We start from the raw sequence: 16,530 nt of genomic DNA, 5'->3' as shown, positions 1-16,530 counted from the left end.
GCTCTCAGCATTCTGACAAGCTCCAGAATAATGACCTATGCTGTGTATTGTTAAACATTCAGTCAGACAGATAGATACAGATGGATGCATATGTGTTGCACAAATACAAGTCAGCATTATTTAATCAATGTTTGTTTGATCCGTGTAAAACGAGTATAAATGCAAGCTGCATCCCATCTGCTTTATCATCCATGTGAAGCCAACTTCATTTTAAAATCTTGATTTCTTATGTAATTGCCCCAGAATGGCAGTGTTGTGCTGCACCCCTTAGGCCTACAAGGCCTGTACTTGCCCAGCTCCAAGACCGAAGAAGGAGCCCAGAGTCAGCCACAGAGATATCAATGAATTTATATAAGCACTTAGTTTCTCTTAATCCAGTTAAACAGCTCATCCACAAACCAATCTTGGCCATGCCATTTAGAGGCAGAGACATATTTCTAAGGTACACATAGATATGTATCTATACCAACAAAGAGATTTCACAGTTTTCCTGCTAGAGTTTAAAAAGGCCTCTTTGTTTTTTTTCTTCACTCTCAGAGACCAGATGATTAAAGTTCCCGAGAGCCCAGGTAGATCATTTACATCTCAAAGGCACAAGAAGAGAAATACCAATTCCCTCTAGAAAGCTAACTTCCTCTTAGGGCATATGCAAAAACACAGTTTTAGAATGTCAAAAGAGTCCCATCTTGGACATTTTCCGGGATTTTTTTTCAGTTTCTAAATAGTCAATTCACTTTAAACAAATACCAGTGATAGACAGTAATACATATCATTCACTCACATTCACATGGCTCACTTTCAGAGGAACATGAATCAACATTCAAGTTAACCTCCGCCTCAGCTGTCGGCTCAGCCTCTTTGCCTTTCTTAATACAAAAAGCAACAGCCAGCCCCGAGCTGCGGCCACTGTTTTCCCACTGTAAAGGTGGCCAATATCTCCACAAGAGCCTTGGGGTGTCTGTGAGAGTTCTGTGAACTCTCTCGGTGGGCCCCATTCATCAAGGCAGCCACTGCCGGGCCCCCACATACTAGTGGACGGTCCCCCGGGGATTTCTGCCGCAACTTTCAGGATTATCCCCACAACTTTTGGGTCCCACGTTAGTGGGCCGGCCACCCCGGGATCACACCCGTAACTTTCAGGCCCCACTTGATAGTGGACGGCCCCTACAACTTGCCATTCCCCGTCCTTCCTTCCCGACGTCTCGGCGCTCACGGGAGTTTCCTCAGTCTCCTGGCCACTCCGCCAGTCGCTGGGCTGCACCCCCGTGGGCCTGCCAGGCCTCTGCTTGCCCAGCTTCAAGACTGAAGAAAGAGCCCGGAGTCGGCGACAGAGACGTCAGTGGTTTTATGAATGGGGGAGCTTACAGGTCTGAAGCGAGGCCCTGGAGCGACATCCCACCAAGATCAGACAGCAGCGGGCAGAACAGGGCGGCAGCCCTCGTGAGGGGGGGAGTGGAGGTTACCAGTTACGTAGGGAATTGACTTCAGGTTGTCTTTGTTGGTTACCAGGGAAACTAGCAGAGGGGCATGCCCCTCACCGCCCCTTTGATAAGCTATCAGGTGGAGATGTTCTCATCTAAAGAGTAGAACCATCACCAGCTGGGGCCTGGGGCAAGTATGTAGGAAGGTCAATCCTGTGAGTAGGGTGTAGGTGAAGCACAGTGGTCGAGCAGGGGATGTACAGAGAGCAAGAGAACAGCCATCTTGGGTGGCCTGGTCAGACACACAGGATGATCAGCTGGAAAGAAATATCATTTGGACTGATGAGATAAAGGATAGTTATGTTGAAGTTTGTTTCATATGTTGGGCTTCTTCACTTTGCAGTGGCTTTCTGGATAGTGAAGTAGCACTGTGGCTTAGTAATTACCAGCTGTTAATCATCAGTGAGCTTTGAAATCACCCAAACCTGGGTTTGAGGGTAAATGTATGAATCTAGCTGTATGAGCAGATTACTTAACCACCAAAATGCCTGCCACAGAGAAGTCCCTCAGTAAAATTTATTGAATTAGTCTTTCTTTACTTCAGTTTCCTTGTCTACAAAATGGAGAAAACAACAATACCCACCTCATAACATTTGTGAAATTTAAACAGGACACTGCATATAAAGCATAATGACCTGGCAGCTATTATTATCATTATCCGGTTACCTACAGGTCTTTATCTCTTGGGTCACACTTTAAGCCTAAACATATTAACATATGTGATATACAAGCTTATGTTTCCATTACTGATTTTTAAACTCTTCTATGTAGGTATCAAATACATCATGCAGACGGCTGCAAAAGTGTGGCAAGAGTGGAAATGAACATGAGTTCACAGTGTCTTTGAGTTGGTAGATGCAGTTTCGTTAGTCTAATTAAATGCATGCCATTTACACATATATGAGTGATTGTAATCTGAGGAACAAGGCCATAAGAGGGAGTAAGGTCTTCCACCAAAGGAATGACTGTATATCAGTGAGCTTAGGAGCTTCTTGGGATATTTTAGAGAATGATGTGTAGGAAGCTTATGTACTCAGTAATGCTCATCAGTGTAAAGTGGAATATCAGTGGTAGTTGTACTTTCAGGATCACGTACTTAATTCCTAAGCCATATGATAATGAATGTTAAAGTATTAAACTAGTAATGCACTGCACATTGCAGTTTCCATAGTCTGTTCTCTAACTCCCATGTTAAAAGAAGGAATTACTCCATGATTTCTCTTTATGAAATTTTCTCAGCAACAGTTATTCATCAGTTCAATTCATTTAAAAAACATTTGTTAAACCATTTATTGAGGCCTTTGTAGACGCAAAGACGACTAAAGGTGTCTAGGTAGGATGGTGGCTAAGGACTCCAGAGTTTAAGCTGAAGGTCACCCAGAGCCAGTGGAAGTTCTTAAACAGGGTCCTAACCTATCCAGGGCTGTGCTTTAGAATGTCTACTTTGGCATGAAGAATGGATTGGAGTGAGAGTTTAGAGAAGGGATTCCAATCAGACATCAGATACTGAAGGACTGGGATTTAGGGAATGATAGATTTGGGACAGATTTGAGAATTTTTTAAGGCAGGCTTGGTCACTGAATGGAGCTGGTTTGTGTGGAGAAGGCTCAAGGTTGACTTGAGGGCTGCCACCCAGGCATCTGAATGCTTCAACTCCCTTTAGCTCATGGCATACTTGGAGAGGAGTACATTCTGCAGAGGAGATGATGAGCTTCCCTGGAAAAGCAAACTAGAAAGTCCCCTAATTACATTATTCTTTAGGCTCTAAGACGTGGATAATTATTTTGCTGAGTACTGTTCAATGACTGACTAGTTTATATACAGATTAGCATAGGCTAAGAAAGGATAAAGGGTTTTATAATCCTTAGTAAATTAGAAGCTGCAATCTATACTGCTGAGAATTTTTGTATGTTTGGAGGCTTATTCATGACTGTTAATAGGCTTGACTCCTTACACTTGTGAGTTTTATTATCGTGCTGAACTCTATCCATTTTAACACAAATGTGTGCATCCTTAATATTGTAACAGCTGTTGGATATATTTTACTTTCAAGTTCTACATATCCACATAAAAGTGTGGAAAATATCCAGTATCAAAAATAACTGTTAAAAATTTTATGAACATAACAAAGTGTTTTTACTTTTTAAAGAATTTCATCTGTATATAAACCTAATTTATCATTAATTATGTCTGAAAACTTGATTTTGATCATTGAAAATCATGTTTCTATAATTACTAAACTCGTATTTCCATATACCATGAAATTATGTCTTAAAAAAATGTGAGTATGCTATGATGAAAGAAGAAGTATTTTGATTTCCATAACATTGTAGGACATTAAAAAGTTCCCCAGAGTTTTATATCAAAGCCTGAATTCAGTCTCAAAATAATGGTTCTGCTTTAACCATAAAGAACTTTATATATTATTTTATATCTGTGAAATATCTAGATTATTGAACAACTGTGGTTGAACTAAGGCATCAAGGAAAGACATTAAAAATCAGAAAAATAAGTTTAAAATAAAGAATAAAAAGCAAACTTTGTAAACATGATAACACATAATGATAACTTAAGAAGCGATTAGATCCTATCTGCATTAGATTATAAATTAATATTCTAAGAAGATGATTTAACTGACCTCCCTCCTTTACTGTTATTCTTAACTGTTTGAATTGTACAAATCGCCTTGTGATAGTGGTCATAGTATGGTTTGGAGAAACAGACAAAATTTTAAGTTGCCCTCAAGATGTAAGCCTGCACGTGAAGAAAGAAGAGCCTGTGCCTAGTGAATCCAGTGAATGATCAGTCAACTTAAAGAACGAGGTTAGGTCCACATAGGAAAGGGTAAGCAAGATAAAACAATGTTCACAGAACTAGAGAACTGGAAGGAATATTGAACCAAGATAACTTGTAAACTACAGCAGCAGAGAAGGAAATGGAAAAGTGAAAAAAAAAACACCAACCTGCCTTTCCACTACTAACAGAACACCTATATTGATTTCTTTTTTTCCATTTGAATCAGTGTTGGTGACTATCACTGTTTTTTCCTATGATTAATCATTTCATCTTATGCTGGTTATATTAGTGTTCAGCTTCACAGCTAGGGTCATCTTGATGAAGTGTAGCTTCAGAGTTTTCTTTTTAAATCGTTTGTTACTTGTGATAAATGCCTATAATCTGATGTTATTCAGTATTGATTTTATGTATGTGTGCTGTTTTTCTTTTAAAGTCAATTGACCCTGGCCAGCAGTTCACATGGGAACATTCAAACTTGGAAGTAAACAAACCAAAGAACAGATATGCAAATGTAATCGCATATGATCATTCCCGAGTTCTCCTGTCGGCAATAGAAGGTAAGGAAATGCAGATGTTATTTATAACTTTATTTTCATGGGTTTAAATATGTGCATGAAAATATAGTTTTAACTAGGTGTTCAGCCATCTATGAAAACAGTTACTTAAGATTTAGGCGCTGCTTGTTCCCACTTTTTCTTTTTCATACAAATATACCAATCCTTGAGCACACAATATCCTTGACACCATGTAACACAAGGGCATTCCTCATTACCTTCTTGCTTCTACCCTGGATGAAAGATTTCATAATGCAGTTCATGTTTATATAGGGGAAGCAAATTGAGGTTGCCCATTTTACTGATGGCTGCTGATGGTTATGAATAAACAGGTGATTGTCAGAGATGCCCATAGACTGTTACTTAAAAATGGTGAGGGGTTTGTTTGTCAATAACTCTGGATAACCACTAGGAACAGTCAAAAAGTTAGGAGTGGTGATGTGATGATTAATAAAAATTAAGCACATTAGAAATGTCTAGCTCATCTAATTTGTGGACTGCTTGGTAATCTCACAATTGTAGTAGTAAGGAGTTTATTCCAGAAGGAATGATTGCTCCCAGAAGATGAGGATTATTCCTTAAATATACCTAACTTCTCTGAAGGATTCATGAGAGTATTATCCATTCACCCCTTTCCAATAATAAATCCTTCTCACATGGCATATTAAAGACACTTAGGAGCTCATGTTCAGCACTCAGCATTTTGTTAGTCTTTTATGGCCATGGTAGTGCATTGGATTGCTTTCCTTAGAAAGTAGTTTACAATGTCACTTAAATCCTAACCTGGACTACCAACTGCCACATACCACATTCATCCTCACTGGCATTCAGAAGAGCTTTGTGGCTTTTTCATACTTGAAAGTTCATTGCTTACCCTCTTCCAGATGTTTTATAAAACATTAAATAATACCAGCTTCAGACCCAGACCTTTTTAGTACCTTACAGTTGAAACATTTTCATCTATAGTTGTTCAAGTATCCTTCCCTTTTTTCTGCTTCCGAAATCTATGATGACCACCACTTTATCTCATAACTCTGACCAAGTTCTACCTGCCTCCCTAGTATGCAAAGTTAATTTGAAAGGGAGACTCTGCTTAAAAGCTTTCCCAGTCAGAACCAAAGGCAACAACACATTGAATTCCAATTTTGGAGGAATAAGAACGACCTTTTGGCATTTGATCAGGCCATACCTCAGTCCCCTTTTCTCAAAATGGTGTTATGTGGCATAGATATATTTTGTAAAATTCTCACAATCGATTTTACTTTTGACGTTGGAAAATGTCTTAATCCCTTTTTGAGCCAATTAAAGATGCTAGGTGTTCAGGAGTTAACTTTTTTCCATATTGAAAAAATTGATCAGTTTTATCAAAGTTTCACCAATGCTAGTTCAAGCAGGATAGTGTCAAATAGGTAGTTGCTTCTTTTGAGGTCCTGTTTAAAAACTGTAAATGGTATATGTGGATGATTAGCATATAGGGTTTACATTTTACCTATTTCCCATCTTAAAGTGTAAAAAACTATAGTAGCAATTTTTTGTCTCAAGTCTCTTAAATCATATCCATAGTAAATAAGAAACTAAACCAAGTCACCCATAGAGGAGAGAAATCTTTTTTGTCATTAGTGAAGCAAGGTAAATTATAAAAATAAAATAAATGAACGTAAATTGAGAACCCAGTTGGCATGATCTTGGCTAGAGAACTTGTCATTCTGCCTTTGCTATATTGTAGCATTGTTTCCACTCAGAATTAGGTCATTCATTACTACCACTTCCCTGTACTTTTGCCTATTTTGTCATTATTTTCCTTAACCTGTTATTTTCCACCATCTTAACAGTAAAAAGTATGTCAAAGGCCGCTTTGTCATTATTTTCCTTAACTTGTTATTTTCCACCATCTTAACAATAAAGTATGTCCAAGGACAAAGAATGTTCCTCCTTGTACCTTTATTATGATAGGTGGAAACTATGTACATTTCATTCCTATGCTATTTTTATAGTATAAGAGCCAAAGCAGTTGAATCAGACTAAAACCTGCCTTTTTATAGCTCTGTGCCCACAAATACACCCTAAATCTAGAGATGACCTAGAAACCAAAAGTTTTTCAATTTTAAGTGTTATGCAAAAGGTTAGAAGCATTTAATTGAAGTTTATGGGCTATACAGAGAGCTTTAATCTAGATTACAACCATGAACAGCATTTTATCTTTGACTAAGCCCTAGCCAGCAGATATTTAAGGGGAAAAAGCAATCATCCTATATCTTAAGCACAGAAAAAATACCAGCAACTGGGAACCACAGAAGCACTGAGGCTTCTCCTATAAAGGGAGCTTTGATAACACAGAGCCAGATTTTTAAAGTATATTAAAATGTTAAGTGACTTCATGCACAATTTATAAAATGTAACATGCTTGTTTTGGGTTCTGCCCGTGGTGATAACTTACATGACTGTGGTTGAGTGTTTTATTTGGGGCGTTTTTGTTGTTGCTCTTCTCTCAGTGGTTCTGATCACTCTCTTCATATTACTTTGCAGAGTGATCTGATGACATTAAAGAAAAAACTGGGTGTTGCCACAGTGACTCGTGTTGTCTTTATCTGGGTTTAACAGAGCAAAACTTTTAACATACTTCCACTGAAAGATGACAAGGGAAAAACTTAAAAGAATCAGGAATTGTCTATGGGCAGCAATGTGCTTACTGAACCCCTTGAAAATAGTGACACTTCATGACGTGTTTCCGAATTACAGTTATTTTATGTATGCTGGGGAAAATGCAGAATAAATTCAAGAGAGTCCTAATTACAAAATGCTCACAATTGTTGAATTAGAGAGTAAGCAGTATGAAAATACAATTGAATTTTTGACCAATGCAGTTACTGTTGGGATCCCAACATGTTTAAGCAGTTCTTAAGAGAAAATAGTAATTCCTGAAAAAAAGGGATGATGGGATTTATTTCAATGATTTAAGATAAATATTGTCAAAGAAGACTAAATGGAAACTAATATTTCTATGTGAATAAAATAATATAAAATAATATGCTTAATCTTATAGATGCCAAAGTTGTCCAGAAAGTATACTTTTATTAAAGTACGAAAAGAGAAATGGACAAACCAAAAGATGAAAAGCAAGTTTGGGTCACAGCTCTGTCACTCAGTAGTTATGTAACCTTGACTTCTCTGAGTATCCATTTCCCCAGTGCTAATATCTTTTACTTTTGAGTTCTCTAAGAGTTAACTCTATGTAGTTTTCATATCAACTATCTTATTTACTGAACTCACAACAGTCTGATGAAGCAACACTATAAATATTTTGATACAGATAGGTATCCATGTTTAGAGATGCGAAAACTGGAGCTCAAACAGAGAATCAGCCCTGACTCTCTCAGTGTAAAAGGTGAACAATTAATATAGCTTAAATTAGAATTGAGCTCTTCTGATTCCTCGATCCAGGCTTCCATAGGCCCACATCACTCACACTGCTTTCCTACTGATACAGGATGTGACTGAAACTAAGTAGCTTAGCGTGGATCCGAACAACCAGCCTTGCCTTTTTACCTAAAAAGTCCATTTTATCATTTGGTATCATGGATAACACAAACTTCACATTAAATATTTCATTTCCCTCTTTATGGCCTAACTTTTCTGAGGCAGTGACACAAAAGGGGGAATCATCAGTGACCCAAATGCATCAGAGTCCTACAATTGCAGAACGTTACATCTGTCCCTCACAGGTGATCTACTTAGCTCAAATATCTTTTTATATATCTTCAACTTCTTATAAACTCAGGAATATCAATTAGTGGTAGATTATTAATTGTACTGCCTTGTAACTATCAAAAATTCAATCTAACTATTACAGTCCTAGATAAAAAACGTTTTGTTTTGTTTTTTTTGTAAAACAGAATTACTCTTCACTGCTGCCAGTCCTACATTTCTATTAGTAGGATTATAATTAACATTTCACTTTAAAAGTCATGTTGACATGGAATTTTTTAAAATCGTTGGCCAGGCCTAAATATAGAGCAAAATTTAAAACCCTCCTATTAAATTCGACAACAAAGACAAGACGTTATGATAGATGTGACTGTCTTGGTATTTACCATGTGTTGGGCATCATGTCATAGATTTTTATATACAATGTATAAAATCATGTATAGTTGTTATTTATAGTGTTCAGAACAACCTCAAAAGCTAGTTGTTATCATCCAATTTAATAGACAAGGAAACTGTTAAACTTTAAAAAGTCAAGTAACTTGTTTATCATCATTAGCTAGTTACTGGCAGAGCCAAAATTTTAACATATGAGTCAGCTGGACTCAAGGAGCCTCTTCTCTCCAATAGGTCACTTAAGACTGTAGCCACCTTTGAATCATAATGGCCGAGCCTATATATATCAACCTAATTCAAAAACTGCCTTTTTGGCTGGGATGACTGTCTAGGAATTTTGAAATATACATTGTGAAACACTTATGATAGAAATCTTAGAGCCAGAGGTCTTCAACTGTGTTCTTAGACTTCCGTCAAAGTGAATTTTTCCAAAAAATAAGCAATATATAAATGGCTTTCAGGTGGATTTTTTTTATTTGTTTAATATTACTTTTTGAGGTATCTTAGGAAGAATACGAAATAAGAAGACAGAAACTAAATCCCAGTTTTAGCAGCTATGTGACCTTGGGCATGTAACTTAGTTCAGTTAACCCTTTGGGGGGAAGCTGGTTCCTTTTGAGAATCTGATGAACATTTTAAATCCCACTTGCAAAGAAAAGGCACCTACACACTTTATCTGTATACTAATATCACAGAGTTCACAGACACACAATCTCTTTGCAAGCCCATTCTCCAGTTTAGGGGCCCCTGACTTAGTGTCTTTTGTTCTGGTTCTTCCTAAAATGAGAATGTATAAGATCCTTCCTGCTATTCCAAAAATTCTGAAGGTTGATTCTAAATCCAGGGATCATAGATAAATATTAAATCTTGGACATTAAGAGATTACTCTTTTGAGGGGAAAATAAAACCCACACATTTAATCCAGAGGGTTTACTCAAATAGAATTATTGGCTGGTATGTGTCTCTCCTACTGCGCCAGGTTTAAATGGTTTTATCTAAAAGAGTTAGAAATGACAAAGAATAAAGGGCTTCATGCCATATGCATTTCTTAACACCAGTGCTTGTTAATCTGATAAAGGCATCTTAGTAAAATATGGGTTTGTTTTATTTTTTTCTAGTTTTGGGGGAATATATTTAGTTTCAGACCATAAATATGTTTATTCACTTCAACTCTATAATGAAGAGGTATCTTCTTACAAGGGCCTATGTATTTTTCAAGAACTACTTTCCTATTAAATCATCTTGCTTCTGAAGAGATTGTTTGGACAAGTTACTGTGCCTTGGTTTCCTCATCTGTGCAACAGAATTAATAGTAATACCTACTTCCTAGAATTATTAGGAGGATTTAATGAATTGATGCATGTAAAGCCTTTAGATGAGTGTTTGGCACAAAGAAAATGCCTAATAAATATTGGGAGCTATTAAAGTTATCATTGCTGTTATTAATTTTATTACTACTATTGATAGATCCTTTTATCCACAGATGGAATTTCTTTTGTATATGATCTATGGAAAAATTAATAATATCCAAATGAGAAAGCTGCATATATTTGCAGCACTCTGTGAAGCAAAAGAAAATATTGGTGCTTGATACATGGAAATGAGACCTATAATAGCATTACAAATTTCAACAAGAGGAAGAATGTGTTCTTTTAAATGGAAATCCAAAATGTATCATCTGCTGTTTGATTTATATAATAGGAGCAACTCAAGACAACTCCAACTGTAAATAATATAGATGATGTTACAACAACTTCATTATCTGTGAGATGCGCAATTTAGCACCTTTAAAATGAGGAAGCAGCTCACAGAATCACTGCCCCTAAGATATATCTAAATTTTAAAAGTAAAGAGAAGAAACTACTGATATTCCCCTGTACTATCGGTTCGCCATCTGCCACCACACTTGTGCTCTACGTTTAAGTCCTGTCTTAGCTTCTTCTGTATAGTGCTCAAAGGTAAATCTCTACCGATTTGTTTAAAACAGCGGTCAGCACATGGTAACATTCTCCAGTTTCACATCTTATCCATGCTGTGAGTTATCTTTTTTTTTTTTAACAGGCCATATCTAATAACCTGATATATTTTCAATAAGTAAAAACAAACAAAAACAAACACAGGAAAATCAGTTAATACCATCTAGCCAACATTTTCTAATAAGTGTTTAATTATATTATAGTGAATATAAATGTGCCATATGAAGCACTAACATTAAAGAATTAAAATTGTTTTCCTCAGTAAAGAATAGCTGTCATGATATTTCCCACATTGACTCAATAAATATGATTCCTTTTCCTCCCTCTTGGTTCATTCTCTCTCTCATTCTCTCTCTTTCTCTTTCCTCTCTCCCCCAATCCCAGACACTAATGACTAATCTGTGGGCACCTGGTGTTTGTTTTATTTTGCTCTTGAAATTCTATTTAAACTACTGAAGGAAGTTGGTTAGAATATATGCCTCATCTTAAAAAAAAAAAAAAAAAAAACAAGGCTAAATCTCTTCCCATTATTGGTTGAGCTCATTTTTCTCACATTTTTCAGAACATCAAGCACTGAGTTAGCTCAATTTCTCTAACATTTTCAGTCTTTCAGTTTTCAAGTTAATTCTTTTTTTAAAACATCTTAATTGGAGTATAATTGCTTTACAATGGTGTGTTAGTTTCTGCTGTATAACAAAGTGAATCAGCTATACGTATACATATATCCCCATATCCCCTCCCTCTTGCGTCTCCCTCCCACCATCCCTATCCCACCCCTCTAGGTGGACACAAAGCACCGAGGTGATCTCCCTGTGCTATGTGGCTGCTTCCCACTAGCTATCTATTTTACATTTGGTAGTATATATATGTCCCTGCCACTCTCTATTTAAATGGCATCTCTTTCCTGCATGCAGCAGAGGAAGTGGTGTGGGGATCTGTTATTCCCCAGCTTCTACTTCAGCCTGCACCTGTGGTGCTTCTTACCTAGAAAAGAGAAAAAGCCTTTTTTAGGGATGGCTAGTTGTGTTGGATTTTTCCTTTACTCTTGCTCCCAGGAAGCTAATCAAAGAGTAACTCAGAAAGCTCTATGAGTTTCTTTTTATCTCCATTTTCTTTAGTTCAGTTATTGGGATTTTCTTTGCATTTGTATTGCACGTCTATGCAGACTGTGCTAATGAATCTATACTTCATTACTCTGATGCTGCAGAGAAACCTAAGTCATCTGCGGAATGGCTCTGTTTTTAGAATATAGGCACAGGTTGTACATGGTTGGGAAGTTAAAAAATAATTATTTTTGTCCTCTCCGTTAATTTTTTTTAATATAGGAATTAGGAAGGGGTCTTCCAGATTTGGAATTACTTTTTGTCAGTAGAGTATTTAGGAATGACTAGGCTTATTTCATTTCTGTTTATCACATCGATCATAAGAATAACTAGCATCCACTGGTATTTTAGATATTTCAGATGCATTGACTCATTTGACTCTCACAGGGGTTTTGGGTAAGGAGGTTATGAAAGGGCTGCTCGTATTTTAGGATATATATATATAAGGGGACTGGGGCTCTGAGAGTTTCCTCCAGACAGAGCTCCTGTCGTCATACTCTGCATTTCATTTTGACTACTTCATTGCTGAATAAAGCCCTACAATAATTGCATCCTTATTAACATAAGCTAACTAGACCAAAACTCTGTGACTTGGCTGAACAGGCATGCTTCAGTGGCCCAAAGTCTGCTTTATATTTCAGGGCAAAGTGCCCCCTAACCAGAAATCAGTTCCCTCTGTCACAAGTGCTGATAAGTCCCCAACACGTGTAGCTAATCTTAGAATGCATTCAAAGACAATCCAGTCGCCCACATCCTTCTCTGTAGCCACTCTCATAACCCAGCCTCCTCAGCAGTGCTGAGGAATAGAAAACCAGAGCGCGGAGGCTGGAGAACATTGAGAGGGTGGAGGCTGGGTTCACAAACTCTTCTCCTTCCATTAACTCATTGTGGTGATGAGCTGCAGTGCCCACAGAGCAACGCACACTTCTAAAACAAATCGTCCTGCATACGGTAGAAACATGGAGGGTCATTTGCCAAACAGCAGTCACATCCGGGGAAACTTTGGCAGATAATACACCGTGCCTTTGCAAGAAGCGTTTGTTTTTTCTGGTATGTTGCGAAGAGAATCCTTCATTTTGCTAGTTCTGATGCAGCTGTGGGTGGCTGCCATGGTGTAAGTGAAGGAGAAAGAAGGCCTGTGTCCCTTGAAATCAAATAAATTTACTAGTAAGTTATTATTGGATTTCATTTTTCTATTTTCTGTTCTCTAGTTTTGCCAGTGTCAGCAAACAAAGTAAACAGTTTTTTCTGCATTGTGGGTTGTAAAAATTACAATCTAGGTCTTAACTGGCAATTCGTTGTTGTTGGAGTTTTTCTTTTTATTTGTGTATTGAAGTGGTGGAGACGTTATTTACTAAATAAACGATAGCTTTTGTGCTCTAGTGGATCCTGAGTACTTCCATCTTACAACAGGGAATAAACTGGCTTACCAAAAAAACAATTTCTTTTTGACACAAACTCACAAAGCTTTTGCAGAGTGAAAGGAAACAAAAGTGCTGGAGTTTTGATGCCACACTGCAAGTTGGAACAGAGTCAGCCAGTGAGCTGGAGGTCTATCTCCAGCTCTGTAATGCTGTAGTAGTTTGTCTTCTGGAGCCCTGGATAGCATTCAGCCTTCCCTCTAATGCTGCCTCTTACTCATTCTTGCCTCCACATTTCAAGGAAAGCTGCTTTTTCTGAATAGACTGCGTACTAGCCTAGTCCTACCCCCTCCTCTTGTTTTTGAATTTGTTTATTTTTTACCCCACCAGGTTCTAATCAAGATTTGAAGTATCAATCACACCAAAAAAATCTCATCTCAGCACATCAGAGGTAGAAGCAATAGGAATCAGCTTGAACGATCATCAGAGCATGTTCCTACCTAATCTGAGAGCCACAAAGCCTCTATTTATCTTAAAATAACTTCACAGAGATTTCTGAATCCAAGAAGGTTAAGAATACCACAGAGAGGCATCTTATTTTAGAACTCAAAGGGACTTGAGGGAATCAATTTGTCCAACACACCTTGTTTAGCAGATAAGCAATCAGAGGTCTGGACAAGTTGAACGGACTGCCCAAATGTCAAAGAGCAACCTACCAGCATGCTGCCCTAGGCTGGAGTTCTGGTTTCCTGGTCAATTTCTCTAAAGCCTTAGCATGTGCTTAGTATTGTTCCAGGAGGCACATATGACTTACCCTCCAGTGTGGAGTGACACAAAAGTACACACTTACCCCTTATGATTACTTAATTTCACATCAATAAAATAATTCATGTACTATTTTGGGTCCTGCTTTTTTCACTTAACATCAGAGCGTAAGGCCTTCATTATTAAATTTTTATAATTATAAACACCTCTCGACAAGAGAAATCTTTTCAAATCAAATTATCTGCTGACCTGAAAAAGCTAATGCAAAGCAAGTTGTTTATTTTTTTTTAACTGGACCCACATGACCCAATTAGTTCTCTTAAATTAACAAGGGGAAATAAAAACTTATTTTAACCCAGTCATGACAAAACAGCTCAGATAGTGTATTCTCTGACATTTCAACATGCCTTCGAGGTTTTAAAGCATTTCTCAGTATGAGTTAATTATTCATCACGAATATTCTTTCAAACCTAGTAGCTTTATCTTTCCGAGGATTCCTCTCCTTTTGTGAATATTCAAACACACAGGGGAACATTATTATGAAGCCGTGAAGTGTTAATCCCATGCTTAAATGAAGAAAAATGGCATTACCCCTGCATGTTGAACTCATGATAAATTCTCAAAGTTTTTCAGACAGAAAAACAGGGCAGCCCAAAGTTCATGTCCAGGCTAATTTTTCCACTGAAAGCTATAACTGGCAATTCCCAGTGAACAAAATGAAAGCCTAAACCTGACCCATCCCTGTTTGAATAGTTGTTTGCTATGGCTTGCTGTGCATGAAGAACACAGAAGCACAGTTCTACCAATCATTCCCCTCATCACAATATCTGTTAAAGGCTTGAGTTTTATAGCTCTTAGTTTGCCCAAAACACAAAGACCCAGTATAAAGCATGTAAGTAATAATTTTAAGCACCACAAGAAATAACAGTCCGTTAACTGATGAAATAGACTATAACACAGGAATGGGGAATATTGTGGGGTACAATATAAAGTCAAGATCTAGCCTCAGTATTCTCACTTATAAGATTAGAATGATAAATAATTATTATTGGTGTCAGAACTGTTTACATGACTTATTAATTGGAGAAAACACGTGAAACAATACATAGGAAATCACAAAAACTTACTTTTGTAAATGAAGTAAAGCCATGGATGCCTAGGAAGAGCAAGTTTTAGATCTAAGCTGTTTTTCTTGGACAATGACATTAAGACCAACTGTCCAAGAGACAATCCTACAGCAGGGCCAATCCTAAGATATTGCCTATGATGAGCTTCAGACATCTTTTTTATGCTCTTGTTATTTTAATAACTCCTGCCCCTCAAAAAAAAAAAGAGAAAAAAAAAAAAGGCAAGGCACACCATTACCATAGTTTTGGACAGAAGTCTCCGTGACTCCAAGAAATAAAAGCAGTCAGCTAATTTATAGTAATCCTATATTCTTTCAGTTCTGCATTTTAACTTAGATTTCTATTCATCATAGCCCTAGAAGAATTCATTTAATTCTCACACACTTCTCTTGGATCAGTAGTGCATGCTGATTAGTGTTGCATTAGTGGAAAGCCAGCATAGTATTTTTTTTTTTCCATTGGGGTTGATTGAAAAATTGTTCTAAATATATCGCATTGAAAATTGAAGTCTCATCTACTTGAAATACACTGCTCTTTAATTTTAGATTCCAATATGGGGTTAATATTTTTTAGAAGGGCAAGCCACCACCATTTCTCAGATCTTTTCTCATTCCTCTTTCTTCACAGCTTGTTATGTTGGGTTGTATGAATATAGGACACATTAGGCCTTAGAGCTTCTAGAGAACAGAGCCATCTCTCATATCTCCACATTGCAAAAGACATATGAGAGAACTTACTAGAAGTGTCTTTTTGCCAGTGTGTAAAGGGATTTGCCAGGAGGCTTTTATTCCAGGTACTACCTCCTTACAGACAAGTGTCAAAATAGAAGAGGAGCCTCACACTATTTTCAGGATATAAATTTTAGCCTAACAATGAGCTCTCCTAGGTATTGAATTATTGTTTTCAATTCTCTTCTTTCCAGAATATCAAGTCCCAAATTCTTAAAGTATTTGGTGATACAGTATGGATCCCAGGTGCCTAATAGTTTTCAGGCAGAATTTTTGTATTTTTATCCCTGGAAAATGCAACCATTATTCAGTATCAACCTATTCCCCCTAAAATATGACGACTTATTGCTCAAACTTGAGCAATATGTCAAAAAACAATTTATTACATAATAACTGATTAAAATGTATGCAAGAATATAGGATAGGTCTGATTCCCCTCCTTTAGATACAAGTCTCACACCCACCTCCTCTGTCCTCAGATGCGTTGTTCAGACACATTTGTTATCATCCTTGATGAGGGAAAAATGGCATAGTGCCCAGC

The 16,530-nt window shown here is 37.2% G+C and overlaps 1 protein-coding gene across 1 annotated transcript in view; it reads left to right on the top strand.

Annotated features, from left to right (window-relative positions):
- Positions 1-16,530, top strand: part of PTPRD (protein tyrosine phosphatase receptor type D) — a 431,923-nt gene that overhangs the window by 354,958 nt on the left and 60,435 nt on the right. Inside the window, exon 26 of the mRNA XM_024126828.3 lies at positions 4,711-4,834. Coding sequence (XP_023982596.1) covers positions 4,711-4,834 — 124 coding nt within the window. The remainder of the gene's footprint in view (positions 1-4,710; positions 4,835-16,530) is intronic.

This window comes from Physeter macrocephalus, chromosome 9 (assembly GCF_002837175.3).
Source record: "Physeter macrocephalus isolate SW-GA chromosome 9, ASM283717v5, whole genome shotgun sequence".
Taxonomy (NCBI): domain Eukaryota; kingdom Metazoa; phylum Chordata; class Mammalia; order Artiodactyla; family Physeteridae; genus Physeter; species Physeter macrocephalus.
This window is presented reverse-complemented; position numbering and strand designations above follow the sequence as displayed.